The sequence below is a fragment of the Sinocyclocheilus anshuiensis genome, unplaced genomic scaffold (assembly GCF_001515605.1).
Source record: "Sinocyclocheilus anshuiensis isolate Anshui unplaced genomic scaffold, SAMN03320099.WGS_v1.1 scaffold1623, whole genome shotgun sequence".
In the NCBI taxonomy this organism is placed as follows: domain Eukaryota; kingdom Metazoa; phylum Chordata; class Actinopteri; order Cypriniformes; family Cyprinidae; genus Sinocyclocheilus; species Sinocyclocheilus anshuiensis.
The window spans coordinates 626,509-650,423 of NW_015553403.1; the positions used below are offsets into that span (position 1 = coordinate 626,509).

At 37.9% G+C, this 23,915-nt stretch overlaps 2 protein-coding genes across 2 annotated transcripts in view; both read right to left on the reverse strand.

Moving 5' to 3' along the window:
• Positions 1-1,031: 1,031 nt before the first annotated feature.
• Positions 1,032-7,358, reverse strand: LOC107668322 (tumor protein p53-inducible nuclear protein 1-like). The gene is made up of 4 exons (XM_016460166.1): positions 7,140-7,358; positions 4,848-5,170; positions 2,433-2,784; positions 1,032-1,752 (listed from the first exon to the last, which is right to left on the reverse strand). The coding sequence occupies exons 2-4, from the start codon at positions 4,969-4,971 to the stop codon at positions 1,500-1,502; spliced, it is 729 nt and encodes a 242-aa protein (XP_016315652.1). The 5' UTR covers positions 4,972-5,170; positions 7,140-7,358; the 3' UTR covers positions 1,032-1,499.
• A 6,360-nt stretch (positions 7,359-13,718) lies between these two features.
• The window catches only part of LOC107668288 (N-acetylglucosamine-1-phosphodiester alpha-N-acetylglucosaminidase-like), an 11,669-nt gene continuing 1,472 nt past the window's right edge, over positions 13,719-23,915 (reverse strand). Inside the window, exons 2-11 of the mRNA XM_016460109.1 lie at positions 22,698-23,180; positions 20,697-20,836; positions 20,390-20,498; positions 19,390-19,518; positions 19,105-19,304; positions 18,381-18,428; positions 18,093-18,221; positions 17,279-17,410; positions 15,100-15,181; positions 13,719-14,112 (exon numbers count right to left, since the gene is read on the reverse strand). Coding sequence (XP_016315595.1) covers positions 13,881-14,112; positions 15,100-15,181; positions 17,279-17,410; positions 18,093-18,221; positions 18,381-18,428; positions 19,105-19,304; positions 19,390-19,518; positions 20,390-20,498; positions 20,697-20,836; positions 22,698-23,180 — 1,684 coding nt within the window. The 3' untranslated portion in view covers positions 13,719-13,880. The remainder of the gene's footprint in view (positions 14,113-15,099; positions 15,182-17,278; positions 17,411-18,092; positions 18,222-18,380; positions 18,429-19,104; positions 19,305-19,389; positions 19,519-20,389; positions 20,499-20,696; positions 20,837-22,697; positions 23,181-23,915) is intronic.

Genomic DNA, 23,915 nt, shown 5'->3' on the forward strand with positions numbered 1-23,915 from the left:
GAAAGAGGGCCTCTCCAGTACTACTCGAGGAATATGAAGAGAACCTTATGTCCCTTCCATTCCCTTTGTCCACAGAGAAAAATGTCAGAAAATGCAATATACTGCTCAACACAGACTGCAGCAAGCAAAAAAAAGCTGTAGGTGTTTCCCTTGAGTTGCTCATGCATGTAATATGCATTCGACTGAATGTCAGAGTTACTGAATTCAGTTTCATTCATTTAGGGGAGACATTTACCTTGGCAGTGTCACCGGAAATTTACAACACCAGGTCGCACGTGATAAAGGAATAAAGAGTAACAAACAAAACCTATGAAGAATTTTAAGTTCGTTGCTACTTTAAATATTTTGCTCCGCAAATATATTGTGTAACTAGTCAAATAAAACATGAAAAGGCATATAACACAAAACGTCACTACAAATGAGAAAACTAAAAAAAACAATTTAAATGCTAACAGTTTCACTCCATCGTCAAAGGTTTTAACAGTCAATTAAGAGAAAGTGTTGTTTTCACAGTCCTCGTCGGAGCAAGCTTTCACTCAAAATGTGAGACACACGTTATGTTAAAGACGTAACATCAATTACAAATATTTCCACAAGGTAACATACACATTGATAAAGTTAGAGGTTCTCCAGTATGTACAGAGACAATTTACCGTCTGCAAGTAATCTGCATTTTTAGCAAAGATGAACAGTGATGACCCTGAGACATGTACTGCAGATTTATAGCAAACATGAAAATTAACATTACAACACCTGATGTCTTTTTTGTTGTTGTTGATTTTTCACCTTTTGGAAAATTAGCACTACACAGTCATACATCAAATCAGTCACTAAAGTCACTCTAAAAATAGAAAACCTGCTTACATACATATCTATGCAGATAACATACACTCTTATCAACTTCATACTGATATGTAAAATATTCAATAATTGTTTTTCTTTTGAAAATATTTTGGAAGTTTTTTTAAAATATATTTTACATATTTTGAAATCTACTATGGAAACAAGGCTTTTAGTGATAATAAACCCAGTATACTTTACCTTTTTTTTTAAAGAGAAAAAAAAAATCAAAGAGGAAGAAAGTACTGATCTACAGAATCACAGGCAGGTTCCTTCCTAACCAGAAAAGTGCTGCTGATGATTTCATCACTGACGTGAACGAACTTAGTATGGCTTTAAAAACAAACAAAGCAAAGACAAGTTAAAGGCATTGAAAGTGCCAAGCTGCCTACAAATGCTCAAACAGAGCACTACAACATCATGCTCACTATAACAAAACACTTGGTTATTCAACCTTCATGACACATAACATAAGACAGAACCTATCAGATATAGCTTATAAAGGAAACATGACGCAGACACATTCAGGTCGAGTGGAACCTGCTGTGAAGTAAAGTGACCTATGGCATTGATTCTAAAGGACTCCATTCCTTCTGGCGAAAGGCCAATTCTCCCAGTGTGGAAGGGGTGGCGTGCAGGGGAGTGCAGTGGGGACTGTCTCAGTAGTTGTACTGCCTCTGTCCCGGCTGGTGAACATAGCCTCCGGTGGCTTTGGCCTGTCTGGCTCCACCGTCGCGCAGTAGGTTGAGGCGGCGGAGGGCATTGCGGGACAGCTGCTGGCGCTCCACGTTGTCACGGATGTGCTGGGCCAAGCGGCCGTTCTTGGTCTGCTCCAGAAACCCGGCGTGAGCAGCAACCAGAGCGGCTGTGTAGCAGCCAGAAGGGTGACTGGGCCGGCGCTGAACGTCAGATCTGCAAAACAGAATCTGTGAGATTCAAATATTTCACATTGTTATAAAACATTACACGGCTCTCTGACATTTTTGATTCCAATTGGTCAGACGCAACATTGCGAGGTCTGGTGGTTTCGAAAGGATGATTGTTTTGTACATTGTAATGCATAATAACACAAACAGGTAAGATTTTAAAAGTTCCAATTTAAATCAATATTAAACCTCTAAAAATGTTTGTCTTGGCTCAAAGCAGCTTGCTAGGAACTGTTTTACTTTGTGAAAGATTTGAGCTAATAAAATATTTCAACTCAAAAAAATATTTCATGACCATTTATTTACTTATGTGGCAAGTATCCGTGTAATAAGCAAGATAATGTACATCTAGCCAGTTGTTATCGCAAATTATTACACTGCGCTGTGGAATACTTGATTCTGATTGGTCAGTCGCAACATTCCGAGGTATGTTATCCCTCGGCTTTCTTTATGGAAGCTTTGCGTTGAAATATTTCAACTCAAATCAATATTTTGTATCTAATTATTTACTTATGTGGCAATTAGCGGGATAACGTACATCCGGCCGATTGCTATCGCAGAATAACCCCCTTCCGTCCTGATCACCCTGTTGAGGGTTATTCTGCGATAACAACCAGCTGGATGTACATTACCCCTTGCATACAAAACTCTAAATCTGCCCTTTACCTTAAAATGGATGGCTCATGGGTGCCGTCCTTGGCAGGTCGTTGACGAGGGCTGTGAAAGGCGTACACAGACATGCTGGGATGCTCGATCAGTAGGTTCTCCAGAGGACTGGTCTCCAGCAGGATCGGAGCTCTGCCTCCAGCCATGAAACACGGCGGAGGGGTGATGAACCAGCTTTCTTCTAGCCCACATGTCGCCTCTAGATGTAAGAAGTTGCCGTCCTCTGCGTCAGTGTCTGCCGCCGAATCCAGAGAGGAACAGGAGGAGCAGCGCACGGGACAGTCCAGGGGAGCGACATCGCCAGAGCACACCTCCACCAGATCATCTCCACATGCACTGGAGCAGGCATTCGCTACAGGAGCAGAGGGCAGAGAGGATGTTACTACAGTAAAATGGCAGATTTCCTATAGTAATCAGTTCACAGGATTTGAACAAACTTGTGTCTATTATGTTTAATGTCAGTGTTTAACTTGTTTTGCACTGTTCACACTATTCATGAAACCCAAAATTCAGCATGAAATGGAAATTGTGATAGATTTTGTCTATCCGAGTGAGGGCACTAACAGTGGTGAGGGCACAATACCGCAATATTCCTTAAAAAAAATAATATTTGAATATTTATTTCATGGTGACTTCAAACTTTTTGAAGCAATCGGAGTCTGGCAGACAATACAATGAGGGGAAAATCCCATTGACATTGTAGAAGTACTATATTTCAGCCAAGTCATATGCAGGGAGTAGAACATCATACAAACTTGGAATGCTGAGAAACCATAGTTCATCACTGGTTAATACTGAAAACATCTGAACATTATGGAAACGTTTGAAATATCTGCATCTATATAATTCAAGTATAACCAGTTCTATCGAAAGCAACTCATATATTTAGACAGAAACTGAGATAGTAAATATTTTAGCCTCACTTCACTTCTATTTGTACTCTTCGTGGCTTCTGGCAAGTAACCAAAAATGGTATAAACAGCTGGCTTTTGGGCAGAGCCACTGAGACGCTACACATTTAGTGGCCTCTAGAGGGCAGTGTAATCGAACAATCCTTCACCACTCCTAAACACTGCAGAAACTTGACAGCCTTCACATGAAGTTCATGTGACACATTTGAAATTACAGTGATAACACCTTATATTTACACAAAATGTAAGACCAACTAGTGATTAGAGTCCCACACCCATAACATGATGCTATAGCACACATAGAACTTCTCTAGCACAGAGCCACACCTTGTTTATCTGTAGTAGGGATGCACCGATACCACTTTTTCCAGTACTCGCCCGATACCGATACTTTTATTTTTGGTACTTGCCGATACCGAGTAGATCACACAACAGAATTGCGCTCTCTGTCTCTCTCTCTCTGCATTGTTTTACTTACTTGTTTATGACATACCCGACCGAACTACAAACTTTCCAGTGATGTCTGTGAGAAAGATATATTCACTCGACAAGCTCGCGAATCTGCTGCATCCCTAATCTGTAGCCTTGCAGCATCCTGCCAGATGACATCAAACATATTCTCAACTCAGCTGGTTAAGAAGGCGTTAAACCCTCTTACAGCACTCTTCAATGTCCCTGGGAAGCCAGTTAACCTTTAATCCTCTGACCATAACGGAAAAATACTCACTTCCATCCATCAAGCTATATGGATATGAAACAAAAGAAATGTTTTTAATCTCCATTCCCATTCTGTCTAACTCAGCGTTCAGGCAACGACTGATGTTTGTAATCATTCCGTGTTCAAGGCCTACTCGCTTTAAGTGTTTAAACGGTAACTTAATCTGTCCTATTTTTAATCGCAGACCCCACCATAGACACTTTTGTCTGACAGGCTAAAAGCGTTGCTGCCCATAAGCATGTCTGTCTCCCCCGTCCTAAAAAAGGGAACTGGACCATCCAGATTGCCTTGCACCTGAAATATTCACACACATACACAATATGGGAAGGCCTGTATTTGGGCAGGCAGCTTATGAGAGGTATCATGTTAATGAGGGCATGACGTCTGTGCCAGGGGTCACAGAATCTGTAATACTGTCCTGCAGACCATCAGATTCAACTGAGGTGATCTAGGGTCGACTCATGAATGAGGACGTTTGCATACCCAATCTGCTCTGATTTCAGGGGAAAATAAGCAGAATTCTGTTGAATGCATTTAAAGTCTACTATATAAACTGGAAATTGACAATTGGAATAATATGCACCAATGCTCACAATTAATTTACAAACATGCAATAAAAAAGGTTACATATTCATTTTATGTTGACTTGAAATGCTGAGACTACATCACCCTCATTCTCTTGATACGAACTGCCTGTTCATTTCTGCATTTAGGGAGAAGCTCTTACACAAGATCCATATTTCAGTTCACTAATCAAAAACAGGAAATGCAAGAAAGATCTCTCACCTAGATAATCGACCAGAATCCACTCATCGTCCTCCTCCTTCTCATTGAAGTCTGGATCCACAGGACATCCACTGCCCTCCTCCAGGGAATCTCCAAACAAGATGCTGGTGAACCTCTGGAACATGGTGTTGTCCGGGGCAGAGGCGTGAGGCTGGATAGTCCTGCTGGGAGTGGGCGAGGGTCGGGCTCTTTGGTCATCAGCTGCGGGAGCCGCTCACTGAGATCTTGGTAAAGGTGCTGAAGTGCATTAGTTACTCCTTCTCAGCCGAGGAACACCTGCTGAAGTTCAGCCATAGCTCTTGTTGATTGTGCAAAAACAGGCCCTGGAGGATAATCAAGAAGATGTTGTTAACGAAAATGTAGACAAACTGACCAGCTAAGTACAGAACATTTCCCGGTTCTGTCATGTTCTGTTGCGATTAGCCATAAATTACAGGTCATAAAATACAGACGGATATTCCTGAGAACAGACCAGCAAAAACAAAGCAGTCTAAAGTGTCTCTGCTGTCACAGATACTGCCTGTCTTCTTCACACAAAGCTGATGCCTATGAAAACTGGTCTTTGTACAGATACACCCAGCCTCCTTCAGGACTATGACTCATGAGGGTCCCCTTTTCCGTTGTTTTGCTTACGACAACAAAGAGAGACAGCTGTGAAGTGAAGGACTACAAGCTGTTCTTCACCTCACTACATCATTAAAACAAGACAACCAATTCATACTCCCTTCCACCTGCTCATATAGTCATGGCAGCACTCTTTGTTTGTGTGTTTAGGGGGTTGGGGCTATTATGAGGTCACATACATATAATAATAAGCACCCTTCAGAACCCCAAAAAAAGAGGATTATAGACTGACAAGCAGAGATAAGCAGGACTGGGATGGCCTTTGTGTAGGCAGCCCAGAGGAAAACTGCATTGCTGAGAGGTCACTATTTTAAAGCTAAGGAGACATGAATTAAATACACTGAGAACTCCAGGAGATCTTCACCACATACACATTTCTCAAAGGAAAAGCAGTCAAGACACTTAAGCAAAAGTCTCAATTTGCAGCCCATTTAATATCATTGTTGTTTAATTGTTTTTTCTCATGGGAGATGTTCTAAAAATCATTATCATTAAAGATGTTAACACAAAATTGAAATGGAACAAAAATGTCTATGTAACTCATGTAAATGTGGTGTAGACAGAAAATCACAAACTGGCATAAAAAAAATAAAAAAAAACTTGCAAAGTGCACATTTAGTCCTTGATGCACTTATGTACATGACATGATAAAACGAAAAATGCAATTAAAGCAGAACATATTGGAACTGCACTTCCTTCTGAAAAGCCATCTTAAACCTGCCCAAGCCTGGTCAAAATGGTCTTCGGTTTAGTTGGTTTCCCCCACCAGACCTATGTGAAAACTGCCCAAAACCATTCTGAAACCAGTGCAGACCATCTTAGCTATTGTAACACTATCCTATGACAGCGCTAAAGAGTATTTTTTATTTATATATATATATATATATATTTATTTATTTATTTTTTCTTTTTTTTTCTTTTTTCTTTATTTGTTTATTTATTTTGCAGGCCCAAAACTGAGCAATGCAGATATTTCAATGTTCATTCACAGATATTGTTCAAACAGCTGGTCCATATTGGATAAAAATGCGAACATTTAATGTGGAAGCATAGAAAAAAAGCATCAAAGCTAATATACATGGAACGCAGCAAAACAAGAACCTTATGCTTAAGGTGACATAACTGCTATATTAGACTGTTCAAATAATATTATTAACGCAGCCATGCATTGAGAAAGCATGCACCATCGTGCTTATTACAATCTGAATGATTGTACAGGTGCAAACATATAGGAAAGCTGCATTTGCTTGCCATATATGATGGTTGATTGACCCGCGGCGCACACACAGAGCCTGGCCGGGGGAGGGATGCGTGTAACCCTACACCGACCGACTGGGCAGACCGCGAACCCAAACGCTTCAACTGGCTCTGCTGGACAAAGCTTAATTCGTAAAATCCGAACATGCTCACATTGCAGAAACAAATAGTGAACATATCAAATCGCCTGCAGGCTTTGACAGGGTGTGCTCTGCAGAATGTCGACATATTCAAATGCACTTTTTCTTCTATTTTTAACATTTACATGTTCGACCAAAATTTCACTTTTCTTTTTACAACCTATATTGAGTACATTTTGATAATATATTCGTAGTATTTAACTCCTGGACGTTTCTATAACGTATTAATGCAGAATGTCGGTCGATCAGCAACAAAGAGGTTTTAACTCACCTGCGGCAAAAAGTAATGTAAACAGGAAGAGGGTTGACTTCAAGAACAAAAACAGATCAGTTCAAGTGGTTGAGGTAGATTATTTGCCATGCGATATATAAAAATATATAAATATACTTCTTCCCGGAAGAAGTTTCTGGACCCTTTAGTTCGGAGTTTCGCGGTCAGTTCTTTTTTCGTTTCTTCTCCGAGGTCTCAACTGCTCCCTTTGTTATTGTTGTGGAAAATTAACAGCTGATCGGTCGTTACGTAGCTGAGGACAGCCTATGGGCGGGGCTTGTCAGAACCCTCTCAGCCAATGAAATGGCGCCCCTGACTATGACTGACTGTCACCAACGCACGTGACCTCATCCCGGGAAAGGCAAGACAGGGCAGAGCACTCCACCCTGTATTTGTTGGGTTGTACGAAGATTTAATATGCTTTAAAATAGAATGGTTTAATAAGCCTTACATATTGTCATCCTGACTTCTGAGTTGATTTTTGAGAATGATTTTGACTGGGCATTATCATGTAAGTGATCAAATTTACAAGAATTTGCAAGAATCTACTCACATTGCAACTGAAATTACTGGAATTTTTTCATAAAGTTTATCTTCAACAAAGCAGTGTTAAAACATTCTGATGGCTCTAAAAACTTTTAACTATGTTAATTTGTACCTTACACAGTTTTCATCCATCTAAACAAACTGTTAAAAGAAAGCAGCATAGGATCAGTCAGTCGTCGTTCATTATAAACCATGAAATAACATCATAAAAATGCATTAATTTACTTACCAAATAAATAAATGGACATAAAATATAGATTTAATTTTTTTAGAAAAGAACATGATTACACAGCTTCATCGTATAAAACTATTTGACCACAGAATGGCACGACTGACCAATCAGAATCAAGTATTCTAGATAGCATCCAATAATGATTATAAGGCTCAGGCAAAACTGTCATTTTGGGGTAAATTGTAAAAGGTTTGTACTTTTTTTGCCCTATACTGAGTGAAAATGTCTAGAACAAAACATTTAAATCCTCCCCATTATAGATGTAGGTCACCAGTTTTTTTGGGAACAAAGCACTCCACCCCCCTCAACATCTCAGATGGCTGTATAAGCCTGTTTTGCTAAGAGAGGCCCGTTCTAAGATTCAGCTATAGACCATTTTCTGCCCCCACTAAGACACTAGTTTTGAACAAAAGGACTTACACTGGTGAGTCAGCAGATCTAATAAAGCAAGCTAAACATGATATTGCATCATCCATATATTCAGATTAATCTACATCAATCTATATAGATAACATATAATCTAGACGCATTAAACATATTTATAATCCCTAGTGTGCTTAATAAAAAATACCCTGCAATTGTACTTTTGGTATAGTAAACTGGTATACTTAAAGTCTACTAAATTGGAACAACTAATTTTGTGTAGTGCTGAGGTCCAACTTAACAAGATATACTTAATATTTGTGCTAAAGTGGAACTATTGCAAGTAGGTACACTTTAAATATCTTGCATTTAAAGACTGATATTATACAGAGATCATACAATCCAGTGACATTAAAACACATTTTAGGCTTTGAAATGTGCAATAAAGAAATACTCAAAATAAAGCTTAATTATAAATTTATATCAGTAAGTCTTAAGTGATATGTCAACAAATATGTTAATGGTGTTAATTGTACTTAAATATATTTCAAATAAATTATGGCATAGGTTTGGCAATACATAATTGTACCCTTTGTCATGTCTTCCCTCGAAAATCAGACAGATGACCTTTTCATTGGGAAGGGAAAAAAATGTAACTTTCTTTCCTGATTTGGAGTTCTCTGACACAGCCCTTTTTCTCCTTTCCAATCAGTCCACTTCCACTTTTTCAGACCACAATACTGATCCCGTTTATGTACAGGAGGGACAATCTTCCTGTTGGATATGACGTGAGAGTGAATCAGTCATCATGTTTTTCTTCTGTTTCTGGATATTTCATTTATTTACCCTCCAAAACAAGGCCACACCTGCTCACTCTGGGTTAAACCATAAAGATAAGCCACAACCCATGACCTCGACAGGCCTTGTCTCAAGTGGTGTCAGAACACTCAGTCATTTAACTAACTGATTAAAATGTCAGTCAAGAGTTTGTTGACTATTTGGAAAAATAACTTTATGGATGAAGTGAGACTTTTTGCATGCTATTTATTTTTCTAAGCAATTTTTATTAAAAAAAAAAAAAAAGGTTAGTATTTGATAAATTAAGCTCAAAGAAGCTCAAAGATCATAAAATCTGAGCAAAACACATAATTCCACCCTAACTAGTCTTAAGATTTCTGATCTGTTGTCTGAACTGATTCTTATCAAGCCATAAAAGAACATATTGTCCATTATATTCATTATGATTCCACAGCATTCCTGATATAAACAACATATTATCCACCGTCCACTGTTCAGAGGTCCACACTTTGACACTCTGATGTAATTCTGTTAATGTTTAGGACATGTACCAAGCCTGTTGTGCAATAAACCATAGTCAAGTTATTTAATTTGACATAAAATGAGCAAATGAAAACAAGGCTGTGAGGGATAGTAACGCCATATAATCTCACAAATGGATGGGAGTTTTTGTGGTGGTCTTTATACAGGTTCATACATATATTCTCAGTGGTAACCTTTTTGTGAATCATTCTTTGATGTGATACAAGCGTCCATGGATGATGAAACTAATATGTCACAGAATCTTTGTGGCATTTCCAGAGCCTCTTTTTCTCGATGCAGCTAAAAGTCAAAAGCGGAGAGTGACGAAAAGATTAATCACAAAAAGTACACAGACATGCTCTCTGAAATGACCTTACTACCTGACACTTAGCAGACTGAAATATCAAACTTAAAATGGCTCCAAAATGTATTTGGAGGATACGAGACTGTCACACATTAAATATCAAATTATCCAACAAAATGACATTTATTTTCAAGAAATACTATATCATAAGCACACTGATTACATCTCAAATAATAATAAACACAACAAAGGAAAGCAGCATTTGGGCACTTTCTGGACATGTCAAATAGTTAATGTTATGAGCTACACCTGTGAACTTGAGTTGAACTCAATAAAATGTACATAATTTAAGTGTGGCTTAAGTTACGCAACTCTATCTAAATTTCTAGTATACAGCAATTTTAAGATCTAATGCCAACCATAGTCACAAATGTTACTAGAAAGCACTGCACTGAAGGACAAAACATCTGGAATGCATATGTAATTTATGTACATGGTCCCAAATATCAAGCTAGTGACACCATTAGGAGAGTTCACTTGAAAGAAAACCGGTCTGATACCAACTGTACCACTGTAATCACATTGTAACTCATTAGAATCCTCATCTAATATATATATAAGTTGAAAATGAGAAGGCAGATTGAAACTTAGCATCTAAAGCGCCTAAGGCCCATGTGTGACTGTTAGGGTGGAGGGAGATCAAGTGTTTGATGTCATACCAAACACTTTAAAGCATGCAGTAAAATAGTTACAGCATGATGCATCAAGTTGAGGCCTGAAAAGACCTGAACAAATTTAAAACGTCACATTGAGGAAGATATACTTTGTCATTGTATATAATGTATGATATCACATCCTCCTTTACACTATAGTATAAGGAGCACAGTATTGTACTTCTACTGTTCTTATGATGGTGCCATTTTTAGAGCTTGAGAGGAATACAATATAAAACTGTTTAGATGAGGGAAATCGCAGTGTCTCAGTGGTTGATTCATTTGCCTCCATCCTTGTCAGATGCAAAATATGACAATCAGATGAGTTTTGAGTCATGTAGTGCAAAAAAGTGAAAATTCAAGACAATAATAAAAAAATGTCAAAGCACACGGATTGCTTTTATTAGTCTTTTTGTTGGTTGTTAAAGGTGATCTGTGGTGACCACAAAATTAAATGAAACATGATGAAGCACAAATATGTTGTTTGTTGAAATGACAATTATGTGACTAAATCCAGTCAGATAACGTTTGAGGCACGACCACTTTTTAACAAAATTTAACAGCACAATAAAATCCTCATCTTCATGTTCTGTGACACACATCTGTTCCTGAACACCCTTTTTCTATTGATCACACCCAGGAGAAACAGGCTTTTAACTTTTCTCTGGAAGAACACACCTTTCATTTGCAGTCTATGCAATGACAACCAATTGTGTCCTTCAATGACCTGACAAATTCATGATCTGTTCCATCTCAAAACAGACAAAACAGCAGTGCATTCGATTAGTGGCCTGAAGAGTATAAAACAGTACAGTTACAATCTTTACATAACCTGATAAGTTCATTCAAGCCAAATTTTATTAACTGATCCAGTGTATGGAAGAGAAAAATTTGAACTGTAAAAATTTGAATTTTGAACTGTTTCGGAAAAAAACATTTTGTGCACAAACATATATGCAATATAAAAATAAAAGCCAACCTGAGTGCAACCGGATGATCTGAATTAGAGAGATTAATTGCACATTAATCACACAAACAAAATGTACTATTATTTATTATGCATGTTCTTTTGATAGCAATTTCTATTGTTTAACAAAAGGACACACAAAATAACAAAATTACTCACTTAAAATGAGTGTCAGCAGCCTCAGATGCTCTGATTAGCATCATGACAACAAGTACCCTCTCTAACCTATGCGGCATCTGCCTGCTTGATTAGACTGAAATCAAAAACTACATTAAAAACCTGGATTGAAGTCTTTGTCCCTGTCTGTTTTACACTTACATGGCGATCAGCATAGAGGTTGCTCACAGTGAAGAACATATGCAAAGCAGGCAGTGAGCTAGGTGGAAGTTAATAAACAGTCAAATGTATCACACTGCAGACAAACACCTTTTGTAAATGATATTTCTGTAACTCTGTAACTAAAGACATCACTTTCTGGGTGAAAAGATGTACAAGCTACATTTCCCCTCAAAATAACAACAACAGCAACAAAAAGAAATATTTTGCATGAAAAATGTTGTCCATTCAAATATTTTTGTGCATCATAAAATAAATTTTAATGACAAGTAAGCATATTTTCCCTGAAAATTCTCATTATCGTAATGTATCTAGGTGTTTTTCTTTTACAGTATTTGTATTTACATCAGCATATGCTAAAGAAAGTACAAGTACTACCAAGGTGTATAAATAAATAACAAAATAATTATTTTTTTATTATTATTTTATATTACAGTGATGAAAAGTGGGCCGAGAAAATGTGCATAATTGTCATTAAATTACTATGACAGAATGTTAAAAAAAAAAAAAAAAAAAAAGTTTTAGGGTCCAAAATAGGATTCATTTTTTTAGGGAAAAAATATGATTATTTATTTCAGTTGATGTTGGGGTTTAATATGATCTGGAATGTTTTGACGGGTTTAATGAGATTCATCCTTCCACACGTCTCTTGTGTTTGCTTGTGAAATGTTTAAACTCTTAAAACAAGACAAGCCTAAATCTATTTTAATGCTAAACAGGAAACAACACAGGAACTACAGATCTGAGTAAATGTTCCTCTTCCATAATATTTGTGTCATGCTCAGAGCTAAAACAGAACCAGACAAAACACTTCTCCTCAAATCTCTTCCCAAAGCCCAGATTCACTGCTTGAGAACAGAGAAAAAAGAGCAACTTTGTCCTTCTCTTGCTTTCCTAGAGAGTGTGAAAACAATCCAGGCCTTGATTTTTTTTTCTTTTTCATAATGTGTTTCTATGGCTGGTTTCAAGTGCCTAAGACAACACACAAAACAGCACCATGATAAGGCTGGCAGGAGTTGGCAAGGCGTTTACAGAAACAAAGGACTGAGGGGTGGAATCAAAATAAACTGAATGACCTCTGGTGCCGCAGAGAAAAAAAAAATCATTCAATAAAACTATGTTTCAAAACAGCAGTTTAGCAAGTACCTGCAGGAAGGATTCCGCAAAAAGAGCTCATAGTTCAAAACTTGTCTGTTCCTATGGCAACAGGTGGAACAACTGGGCCATTCTGTCAATAAAAAGGCTGTGTGGTGATATTGCTCTTTTTCTTGGTTCTCTTCTCGCCTAAAGACCAAAATGAAAGGCTTCATTGAGGTCAATGAAACAGTATTTTAAACTGTGAATGATGTAACATGAGAAACTTGTTGCTAGCAGCTACTATGAAAGTGTACTCAAACAAACAAGAAATGTGCAAAATGCAGTCAAACTGCATATCAAGGCACTTGGCATCTGTTGAGCTGGTGTCTTCAGATTCAGCAGGGGTGAATGTGAACGCACTGAGCCGCACAGACAGCTGTTTGGATGACAACGCCTATCTCAATGTCCATTAGGGCTGGGCAAAAAAAAATTTGATTTTTCGATTAATCGTTTTTTAAAATGACGTCGATTCGATATCGATTCTCAAAAGCCGCGAATCGATCTTTTCCGGGATTTATTTCAGCACACATTTAAAACAAGATCTGATTAACGTGAACCTTATCATTAGTCACTGAATGTAATCAAAAAATTGAGAATCGAATCGAATGGAATCGAGAGCTTGCGAATCGAAATCTAACCGAATCGAATCAGGATACCCAGCCCTAATGTCCATCATCACCAATCTGGATGAAAAAAAAAAAGACCAAGAGGCCCTCATCGATTCACAGGAACAAACAAACCCTTTCCAAATCTAGCTGGCTAGTTAGCTAGCTAGTTTCTCTCCACTCTCTGCTGGATGCATACATTTTGAAACATGGTCACATTATGAGGAGTCTTGTGTGTCAGAGTCTTCTTCCTGAAAAAGAACTTTCCCAGACTTTGTCCCCTGTCTTCTGCTTCGCTCCACGGACCCGTTGATCTCTCCCAGCGGCAAGTAGGAGTAGTCCGCCCTCTGCCCGCGCGCTTTGGATTTTCTACACGTCTGGATAAAGTTACCGGCGAGGCTGGCCAGCAGCGACGTTGCCAGGATAGCACAGACAACCAGCCAGCTTTGCCTGCACACATAAACAAAACACTCTCAGGGTCAGGAGTTGCACTTTGACCTCTGACTCCACCGCTGCTGCCCACAGCCTCCACAAAGCACTTGACTGCAACCATGGCAACACCACACAATCCCTTACTTGCATGTGAAAGGCCGAGCTGACTAATAAATTCATCTGTGCCACTCCGCTGCTGCAGAGTTGTTTACCAGTACAGTCGGGGCACTTGGTTCAGACTTGTCTGAAAGCCCATTCTGTTAAACAAGGGCTTGGAATTTGTCAGAGTGAATTTCCATGGCAATAATCAAGTTACTCAAACACGCAGATAGGGAATGGTACAAATGACAAGTTATTTGAGATAACAGATTTTTTTCTCATGTTGTGGAAACTGTGGCTTGTCCTATAATTGTACACAACATTTAGTTTTTTAAAATAGCAAAATTTCCACTCTGTGGAAATGAACCAGAGATGATCACTAGAATGTTCTTATCACAAATGGACCATTGCAATTGATTTATTTTATCAAAACCACCTGTCCTCAGACAACAATTTAATATTTCACATAGATTTAAACATCTATAATAAAGTACATATTTTTTATAAAAGAAATTATTCTGGATTTTTAGATATATTTCCCCATTTAGAGTAGGACTGATTATCAACTGGAAACACCAGAAAAACAAAATGGCTGCTGCATTTAATAGTTAATACATATGTGAAATGCAAAATTAATATTTAATAATTAATAATTAATTATATATTAATTATAGTTTTTAACTTTAATTGCATGCTACAATTGTAAATATTCATAATAAATATTTTACATGTAAGTACACATCACTTTTGTATCTGACAGGACTGACATATAGTAATTAATAAAAAGTTGACAAAATGTTATGCTTTGTCCCGTGTCTCAAGAAGCAGTGAGAGGACACATATTGGCTGCTGTTACGGGTGTGTGTGTGTGTCTGTGTTTGTTTGGGGGCGTGTTGGAGCACTTACTCAGATAAATAGGGTTTGGGAGCATGAGCTTCCTCCTCTTGTCTCCATTCCCTCAACATCTGGGCAGCCAGGCAGTGACCGGCTGAAAGATTGTGGGGAAAAAAAAACAATGTTTTTAAATCAAATTCCTTGTTAGGACAATAACTCCCTTACTGGCATATTTTTCCCGTGCCCCCTTTCCTAACTTCAGATGTAACTGTGGGAAACAGAAGCGTAAGTGCAACTGTTTTTTGTTTTTTTTTGGTAAATCAGTGTATTACGGTCAATGAAATTACTTTTTTAGTTTTTTGAATATCCAAATGTGGCTCTAGAGTGAAGGTGTGGTCAACATTAGTGAAAATTTAGAGAAAAAAATTTGCAGACAAAAAATGTCCATTGTCTATTGTCAATAGTATAGTGATGTATAAAGCAGAGCTCACACAGAAGTCAGAAGCAGCTTTGTGTTGGTCAACACGCCAAATTCAAGTGACCAACTTGAACAGGTTGCAAAATCTGCGAGGGGAAATCTTTTGCACTTACACGTAATTCCCGGTCGCGTGGAATCTAATTGAAATGACTGGATTTCGCCTGTGAAACTTTGCTGAAAAAGGCCAATGTGACCGCACCTAAACAATTCATAATGGAAACTTATTTTTATATATAATATTATTTAAGATATATCAAGAACATTTTAAGATGTATCTATTATCCTTTTTCTTTTTTCCCCTAAAGTTCAATTATAATATTAATCAAGCTTTTTGCACAAAAACAATCAAGATTTAGTTTTTACAACCATTTTCAACACTCTCTCTGAACCTTAAAATTAAACAGGTTTTCTGCACCCATTACTGTCTAATACAGGTCTAATACAGCTTGCACTGCCCCATTATTCAGTTGCAGCTTTTGGAAAGCCTGCATTAGATTGTGCAAGACTCCAAAGATCAGGGACCCTGCTAAAAATAAAGAGATCAAAAATTCATGTTCCAAAAATTCATCCAATTCTTTTTGGATTGATGTTTGGAGTTCAGAAAATTATAGAATGTTGTCATAGTGCAATGCATTTTATATCAAAACATCAAGGGAAGATCCAACTGGATATCAAATCCTTCCCATGAAGCAAATAATGGAGAAGGCTATCACATAGAAGACAGGGAAAGATAAGCAGAAAGCTGTTCACAGCAGTTGGGATCGTAATGAGCCCATGGTGTCAAGCGAATGAGCTGTTCCTGAACTCCAGAGAACAGGGGGTTTGGGGTTTATTATTTCTCTGCAGGGAAGCTTGAGAATGCATCTTCTTCTCACATTAAATGACAGAGGTCAGAAAGTTGGGATAGAACGAGCTGACAGGGTTTTTTTTTCTGGTCTTGACACAAATAGATACTCTGTCGCAGAGGTCATCAGTAACACAAGGGGCTGCTGGGTACTTGTGGGTAGACTGTGATTCTGCAAGGTCTCTTTTCTCCGCCCCCGCCACAAACACCCGGCAGCTTGAGGATGTGTGTGTGCAAGTTTGAGTAGAGAAGTTGCAATCATGTGATAGTAAATGAGCAAAGACAGAGTAAAGGGTGAGATATAGGAAGAAATCGTGAGATACTTTGGCTGTCAATCCATTACATTTTAATAAATATAAATACTTGATATGCTAATAAATTAATCAAATTAACTGGAAATAACTGCCTGAAAAACTCAAGCCTAAAAAAGTGTTACTATAAAAAATTATATTGGCAATTACATTATATTATCATAATTTTATATTGGCAATATTTTTTTTCAGGGTTTAATTTTTCAGATTGTAGGAACATTTGTTATCAAGGAATTTGCATAATTACGTTTAAAAAAAAAAAATTATTAATTGCCATAAATGGGTGGGTTAAATGGACAGTCCTAGTAAAAACATTTCCAACAAATCACTTCTCGGGAAAATCAGCCCAAAGTTAAGTGAAAAAAGGCTGGTGAGAAATGGAGATCTGTTAAGGCTCATATTTTAGTCAACTTGCATGCCACGTTCCACAGTAGAGAAGTGTGGACAGACACATACGCACACATATAGAAGGACAATGAGGAATGCTGATGGCTGAAGCTATAAGTAGAGAGAGTTATGTACTGAGAAAGTGTGAACATTAAACTGATCTATGGAGACGTCACACAGGGAATGTGTTGTTTACATGTCGTGTGAGTGCTAATAGGGGCTGTACCGCACCTCTGTGCAGGCTGATGTTTCTCTCTCCTTGGTATGTGCTGTTGCAGCTTCCTGTGACAGCGTTGCATGGGCACATGTCGTGGCATTGGCACGGCAGCTTGCAGTTCAGCCCGTAGAATACAAGAGGGCACTCTGGGACAACAAAGAGAGCAGAGACATGGTTAAGTTAATCTATTCATAGAGATAATTTGCTCCAAAATAAAAACAGTTGCCTACTTAGGCATGATTGTAGATGCACACTCGATTCCTTACAGTACTCAGAAATATTATGATTTTATGCTTTTATATGATATATTTGACCAAAATCTAAAACAGCATTGCATGCATCACTCAAGGCAATTCTAGAAACATTTCAAGAAAGAAAGGTTGGTTAAAAATATGTTTTAAGTTCTGGAAAATTGTTTCATCCAATTAAAGATGCACTTCACTTAATATTTGTGCGTGTTAAATATTTTTTGTGCTTATTTGAGAATGTGTTAAGTTTTGTGCTAATGTCAAACTATTGGAAACAATGATGAGCATTAGTCGAGTCTTTTGCTGACATTAAGTTCCTGCCAATGATGAGTGTTTCAGATCAGACAAATCATTGTAGCAAAAGTAATTAAATTTACATTCAACTGACACTTTCATCCAAAGTAACTTGCATACATGTTTTATGACAAAAGTTTAGGCATCTTAAACCTTTACCTGGAAATATATCTCTCACGTTTTTCATTACCCTACTAGAGCACATTCACTTGACCCTCAGGACACATACATTTTAAATATGTGCATCTGCTTATATTCCAAAACCGGGTGAGATTAGACCGCATACCTTGCTCACAGGAATCTCCATGGAGACCAGCAGGACAGGTGCACCATCCGTGAACAGGATCACATGAGCCTCCATTTGCGCACACGCATGTTTGGTTACAGCCATCGCCATAGAAACCTGCTGCACATACTGTGAGATGTACAAAGGAATTTCAGATGAACACATTGGTTTAAAATAGTTAAAATCACCACTGCTGACTGTAACAAACGTAAAGGTCTCGCAAGTACAGAGCCACTCAGAGCTTTATTTGATAGTCCAAATCTGTGTGACAGCCAGATTTACCCTCACCTTGGCTACAATTTAAACCCGTCCATCCAGCATCACACACACATCCATCTGTTCAGAGAGAGGGATAAGACAAGAAAAATAGAGAGAGAATGGTAGATAATGGGTTATCCAAAAAAACCTTAAATACTACCTTTAATGCAAAAGCATTTTCTCTGTTAAAAACATTCACTAACTACAAACAATCTGTCAAAATCTGTTATTTTTAGCAAATGTAATGGATGCAGTATAAGCTACATGCCTTAAACAAATCAATGTCAAATGTCGTTAACACTTTACATTATATTATACATTAATTATATATTTACATAAATAACTGTAACCAAAGTTAAAATGCATTATAATATTTGCAGATTCCTTGTTACATCTGAAATTGACTGTTTGTCATGTTTTTTTTTTTCAATTAAACTTACAGTTATACATTAATACAAGTTACGTGGGTACTTAGTCATGTATTCAGATAAGTAGACATAATGAATGTTATGATGAATAATGCTTGTGATCATAATTATTACAATATAAGGATTAATGCATTATATTTTCTCAAGGTGTAACAATGAATGTATGTTTTATGTATTATAACAGTGGTTAGAATTATTAATGAGATCATACAATGCATTATAAGGTGCATTACAAGGCTTAATTAATGCACTAAAAAAAGCTTCAAGTAAAGTGTGACCATAATGTCCTTTTGTGATATACAGGAGTGTACGAGAGAGTGACTCACTCTCAGTGCAGATCCCATGCTCTCCACATTCAGCCTGGCAAGTGAGTTTGGCACATCCTGGGCCGCTCCAGCCCTGCTGGCACACACACTGGCCCTCCACGCAGCGTCCATGTCCGCCGCAGTCCTCCGGCTGGCACAGCCTCTCGTGAACACACAGCACAGTGGATACTGCCCGTGGGCAGCGCCACTTCGGATGTTTGCTGGAATTTAGGCGAAAATGTTGAGATAAAACTGCCAAACTTAGCACACTGTTGTTTGTAAATGTGTAGTTTTGCATTTACACACCAGTGGTCTGAAGGGTAACTGGCCAGGGATCCGTTGAGGATATAAGTGGCCGAGCCACCTCCATCCAGATTAATAGCGTTAAAGACATTCTGTTCCTTCAGAAACTTTGCCACTTGCCAGAGGTTCATTCTGCAAAGATAAAAATAAACTGAAAGGACTAAACTGTACCTGAACTCCGGGTATGCACTACAAATGTGCACTCTCCATTTGGATTTAAATGGCTCACTGTGGTTTAAAACTAAGCTGAAATTTTTGATGTCACAACCATGAGAACACGAACATGACTGATATGCAAATGAACCTACCAAAACAAAAGTAATTTATATATAACTCTTTTACATGTTTCATTTCATTTAGGGAATTTTTAAGTGAGTTTAATTAAGGGCCAGAGAGACAAAATGTTTCTTTTTTAATGTTTTTCTAAAATAAAAACATTCATATTTTAAAATATTATCACTATTCATCATTCCAATATCATCTATAAATCATTCTAATATGATGATTTGGTGCTCAAGTCATGTTGAAAACAGTTGTGCTGCATAATGTTTTTGTGGAATCCTCGATAGATTTTATTTTATTTGTTTCAGGATTCATCGATGAGTAAAATGTTCAAAAGAACAGCATTTATTTGAAATTGAAATATTTTGTAACATTATAAATGTCTTTACTGTGAGTCAATTTAATATATCTTCACTGAAAAAAGTGTTAAATTCTTTAAAAAAAAAAAGAAACTATATATTATGAGTTTGTTGCAAAAACCTTGAGTAGCATTACAACTCAAAGTGCATAAAAAGCTAATAAAATCATGAATAAGGCCTCTCTGAATGGAAAAAAAGCATTCTGCTTTAACATTGTCTTCTTAAGCAATAAATCTTGCAAAGGTACATTCTGGGTTATTTTTAATGTTGTAGCATGCACAGACAGACAGAGAGACGCGGAGGAATCAATGTTTACAGTGATAAACAGCTGAGATCCGTTCAGGTTCAAAGTCCATTCTCACCCTCTTACACCCGTCTGACCGTCGACATGGAAGAGGATGAGTTTCCCCTCTGCATCGTGACCCACCGCCATACGGGCAGATATCACGTCCACAAAGTACTGGAATTTTCCTGCAAAATAAAAGATCAATGACCTACTGAGTTCTATATTAGAATCTTTGAGCACAGATGTGTTTGAAAACAACAGGACTAAGTACCTGAACTACTGTTGAAAATACAGTTTTTCTGATATAGGGAGGAATTTTAGGGAGCCAGATAAACAAGCTTATCATATGCTCACACTTCAGACAGAATCTTGTCTAATCTTACCGGTCTTCTGTGTTTCGTCACATTCTGCCTGGATGCTCTCATTGATGTAGATCTCACCGTTTCTCAGCAGCCACACCACCCCACTGATCAACTGCACGAAGGGGTTTACCTGATCCAGGATGTCATCTTCAGACAGGTAGCTAAGAGTATACACCAGAAAGAGCAAGTGAGACAGAGAAAGATAGGATGGTGTAGCTTAATGGTTAAAGATCTAGTCTTAAGTCTGGTTAAAGATCCTGTCTTTGATCAAGACACTCCAATAACATGTTGTATAGGCACAATTTTCTTTCCTGTGTTGATGTATCTCCTATTGAAACAGGGAGGTGGGGTGGGACATTTTTTCGCATATAGCCAGAAGCCATTCAAAAGTCTCGTTCATGCTCACCAAAGCTGTATTAATTAATCAAAATACAGAAGAAGAAGAAAAAACAGTAAAGGCGTGAAATATTTTTTACTATTTAAAATAGGTGTTTTCTATTTTAATATTTTTTCAAACATAATTTATTCTTGTGGTGGCAAATTTTCAGCAGCCATTACTCCAGTCTTCAGTGTCACATGATCCTTCAGAAATACGAAATTTGAATATGATGATTTGATGCTTAAGAAACATTTCTTATTATTATAATTGTTGAAAACAGTTACGCCACGTATACTTTGATGAACAGAAAATTCAAAATAACAGCATTTGTTTGAAATGGAAATTATTTGTAACATTATAAATGTCTTTACTAGCACTTTTGATCAATTTTATGAATGCTTGCTGAAAGTATTAATTTTGTTTAAAAAAATAATAATAATAACTTACTGTTACAAACTTTTGAATGGTAGTGCACATCACAGCCCAGTAAAACCACACTTGACAGACTGCACTATGATCTAAAGCAATAACTGCACTTTCAAAACAAATAAATTACAGCAACTTCCTTTACAAAAAAAAAGCTGATGGTTTGGAAAGGCAAGACAGTATAAATATTATCACAACCAAAGGCACACAAACCATGATTTGCTATACTTAATACTGCCAGACAGGTTGGAGAGAAAAAGCATTTACTTCACAAATAAAACAAAACTGTATACTCATGAAAATTGTTTTGCCAGAAGAGACTGTAATGTGTTTATCTGTTAATGCTACACTGAAAGCTAACAGGCATGAACTAAAAGCCACAAATTGTTGTATTTCACACTGGATAAAGTGGACAGGAATGATTAGCAAAAAGCAAACATTTGATTTGATAAGGATTACACATAAATAATCCCTGGCTTACTGGCAGACCATGTGTACTATTTTATACTTTATTGACTAGAGGCTGTTTTGAATTCCTTAAAGCTCATCCAGGTGAATGTCCAAATATGCTATATAAACACCTTATCTAACGCCAGAACACTCCGGTTAAAGGCCCTTAACGTCATAATGAATGACAGACTGAGACACTCTGGGTACATGGCGTTCCAAAGTACTGCCTATTATTAAGAGCACTGGTGCGTTATGCAATATTGCCATGTTTTTGTAAAGATTCTATTTTAGGAAACAGATGTTCTACGGGCCCTGCGTACCAATGACTTACTTCCTCCAAATTCTGCACCCATATTTAGGTTGAGGTTTGTTACAGCACCCTGCAGAAAAGGAAACCACTTTGTGCTTACAGACGTATGCTAACTGATAATGTGGCAGTGCCCTCAAGTACACTCTACTAAACATCTTCTTTTGTGTTCCACAAACGAAAATAAATTTCATATGGTTTCAAAGAACATGAGAGTGAGAAGATATTGAGAGAATTTTCATTTTTGGGTGACCTATCCTTTTAAGGGTGTGATACAGCATAAGTACAGCTTAATTATAGGCAGGTCAAAAGTACACCAGCACCCAACCAGGAAAGAATAGCTAAATTTTCTATTGTTTCTTGGGACTCCACACAAAAAAACAAACACTGTGGTATTGCAAAACATCACACAGGTCAGGAGAAAAACTGCAGAGAGTGAAACCTCGGGCTGTATCCTTACCCAAACACGAGCGTCCCATCCTTTCGGATGCCAAACTGAGCATTTTGAATTCCTCCACTGTTCCTCACCAGTTTCCCATCACTTATGACATTCCCCAAACACTGGCCGCGGTCAGTGTCAAAGAAGCCTCCATTCTGGGCGACGAGGCACTTTCTGAATTTGGCAGTGAGCTCCACCAGCTTTCTGTGGCTCCACTCGCACCCTCCAGGGCCTCCTGGTTCCAGAACGGACACGGATCTCAGTGGGTCATGCACCTCTGTGATGTGGCCGCTCACCCATCTGTGAACGCCAGAGTCATCGGTGATGTCGGAGATGAATATATTTGACTTGAACACTGGAGAGTTAGAGTGCTTGCTTGCTGCCCAGGTTTCGTGGGTTACATTGCCATGAGCGACGGGCTGACAGTCCCTCACGTGGCGGTGAGAATGAGATGGGCCGTGGGATTTGGTGTAGGGTAACAAGAGGTCGTGATTCAAAGAATGTCTGTGGAAAATTAACATGATTAAATCAGAGAAATAAAGAGCAAATTGTGTTTGTTAAGCTAGTTAGGTTAACTTGGAGCATGTGTGTAACTGATTCAGAGTAAATGAGTCCCTCTCCTAAATCCTACATCTTCCCATAGTAGCATGTGGATGTGGTTCAATGTTCTGCAGAGTAAGCACATTTTTATACGCAAGTTTCTTTGAAAGACACCTGCTGTTTTGTATACTTCTCAGTCTAAACCCAAGACAACATTATCTGAGGAAAGAGTAAAAAATCAGTTGAGGAGCAGCAGACGTTGAATTTTGAATTGCGCAATTCTTATGGAAGTCTGGGTTCAGCAGGTGGTTGATCAATATGCAAATTAACTATAGATTTAGTTGGGAGTGTGGTACTGTACTGTGTGCACACAACCTAATGAAAACTCCAGTTAAGCTAATAATACATAAAAATAACTATTTATTAATCTGCACATTTATCTGTTTCTATATTTTGGAAAATAAAAAAAAAATAGACAGCAGGGGGCGCTGTTGTAAAAGTCTTACGTTTAGGTAACTTTAAAGGCGACATAATAGGGCCTTTCGCACCGCGGGTTTGTTAACGTTGTTCTTTGTTTCAGTTGTTGAACGCCGCGCACAAATGACGTCACTGTGTGTTGACCGTCTTACGTACACTGTCCGTGCGAATGCAACCCTTTAAATGGTACTGGGAAATAGTTCGCGCAAAATCGTCCCAGTA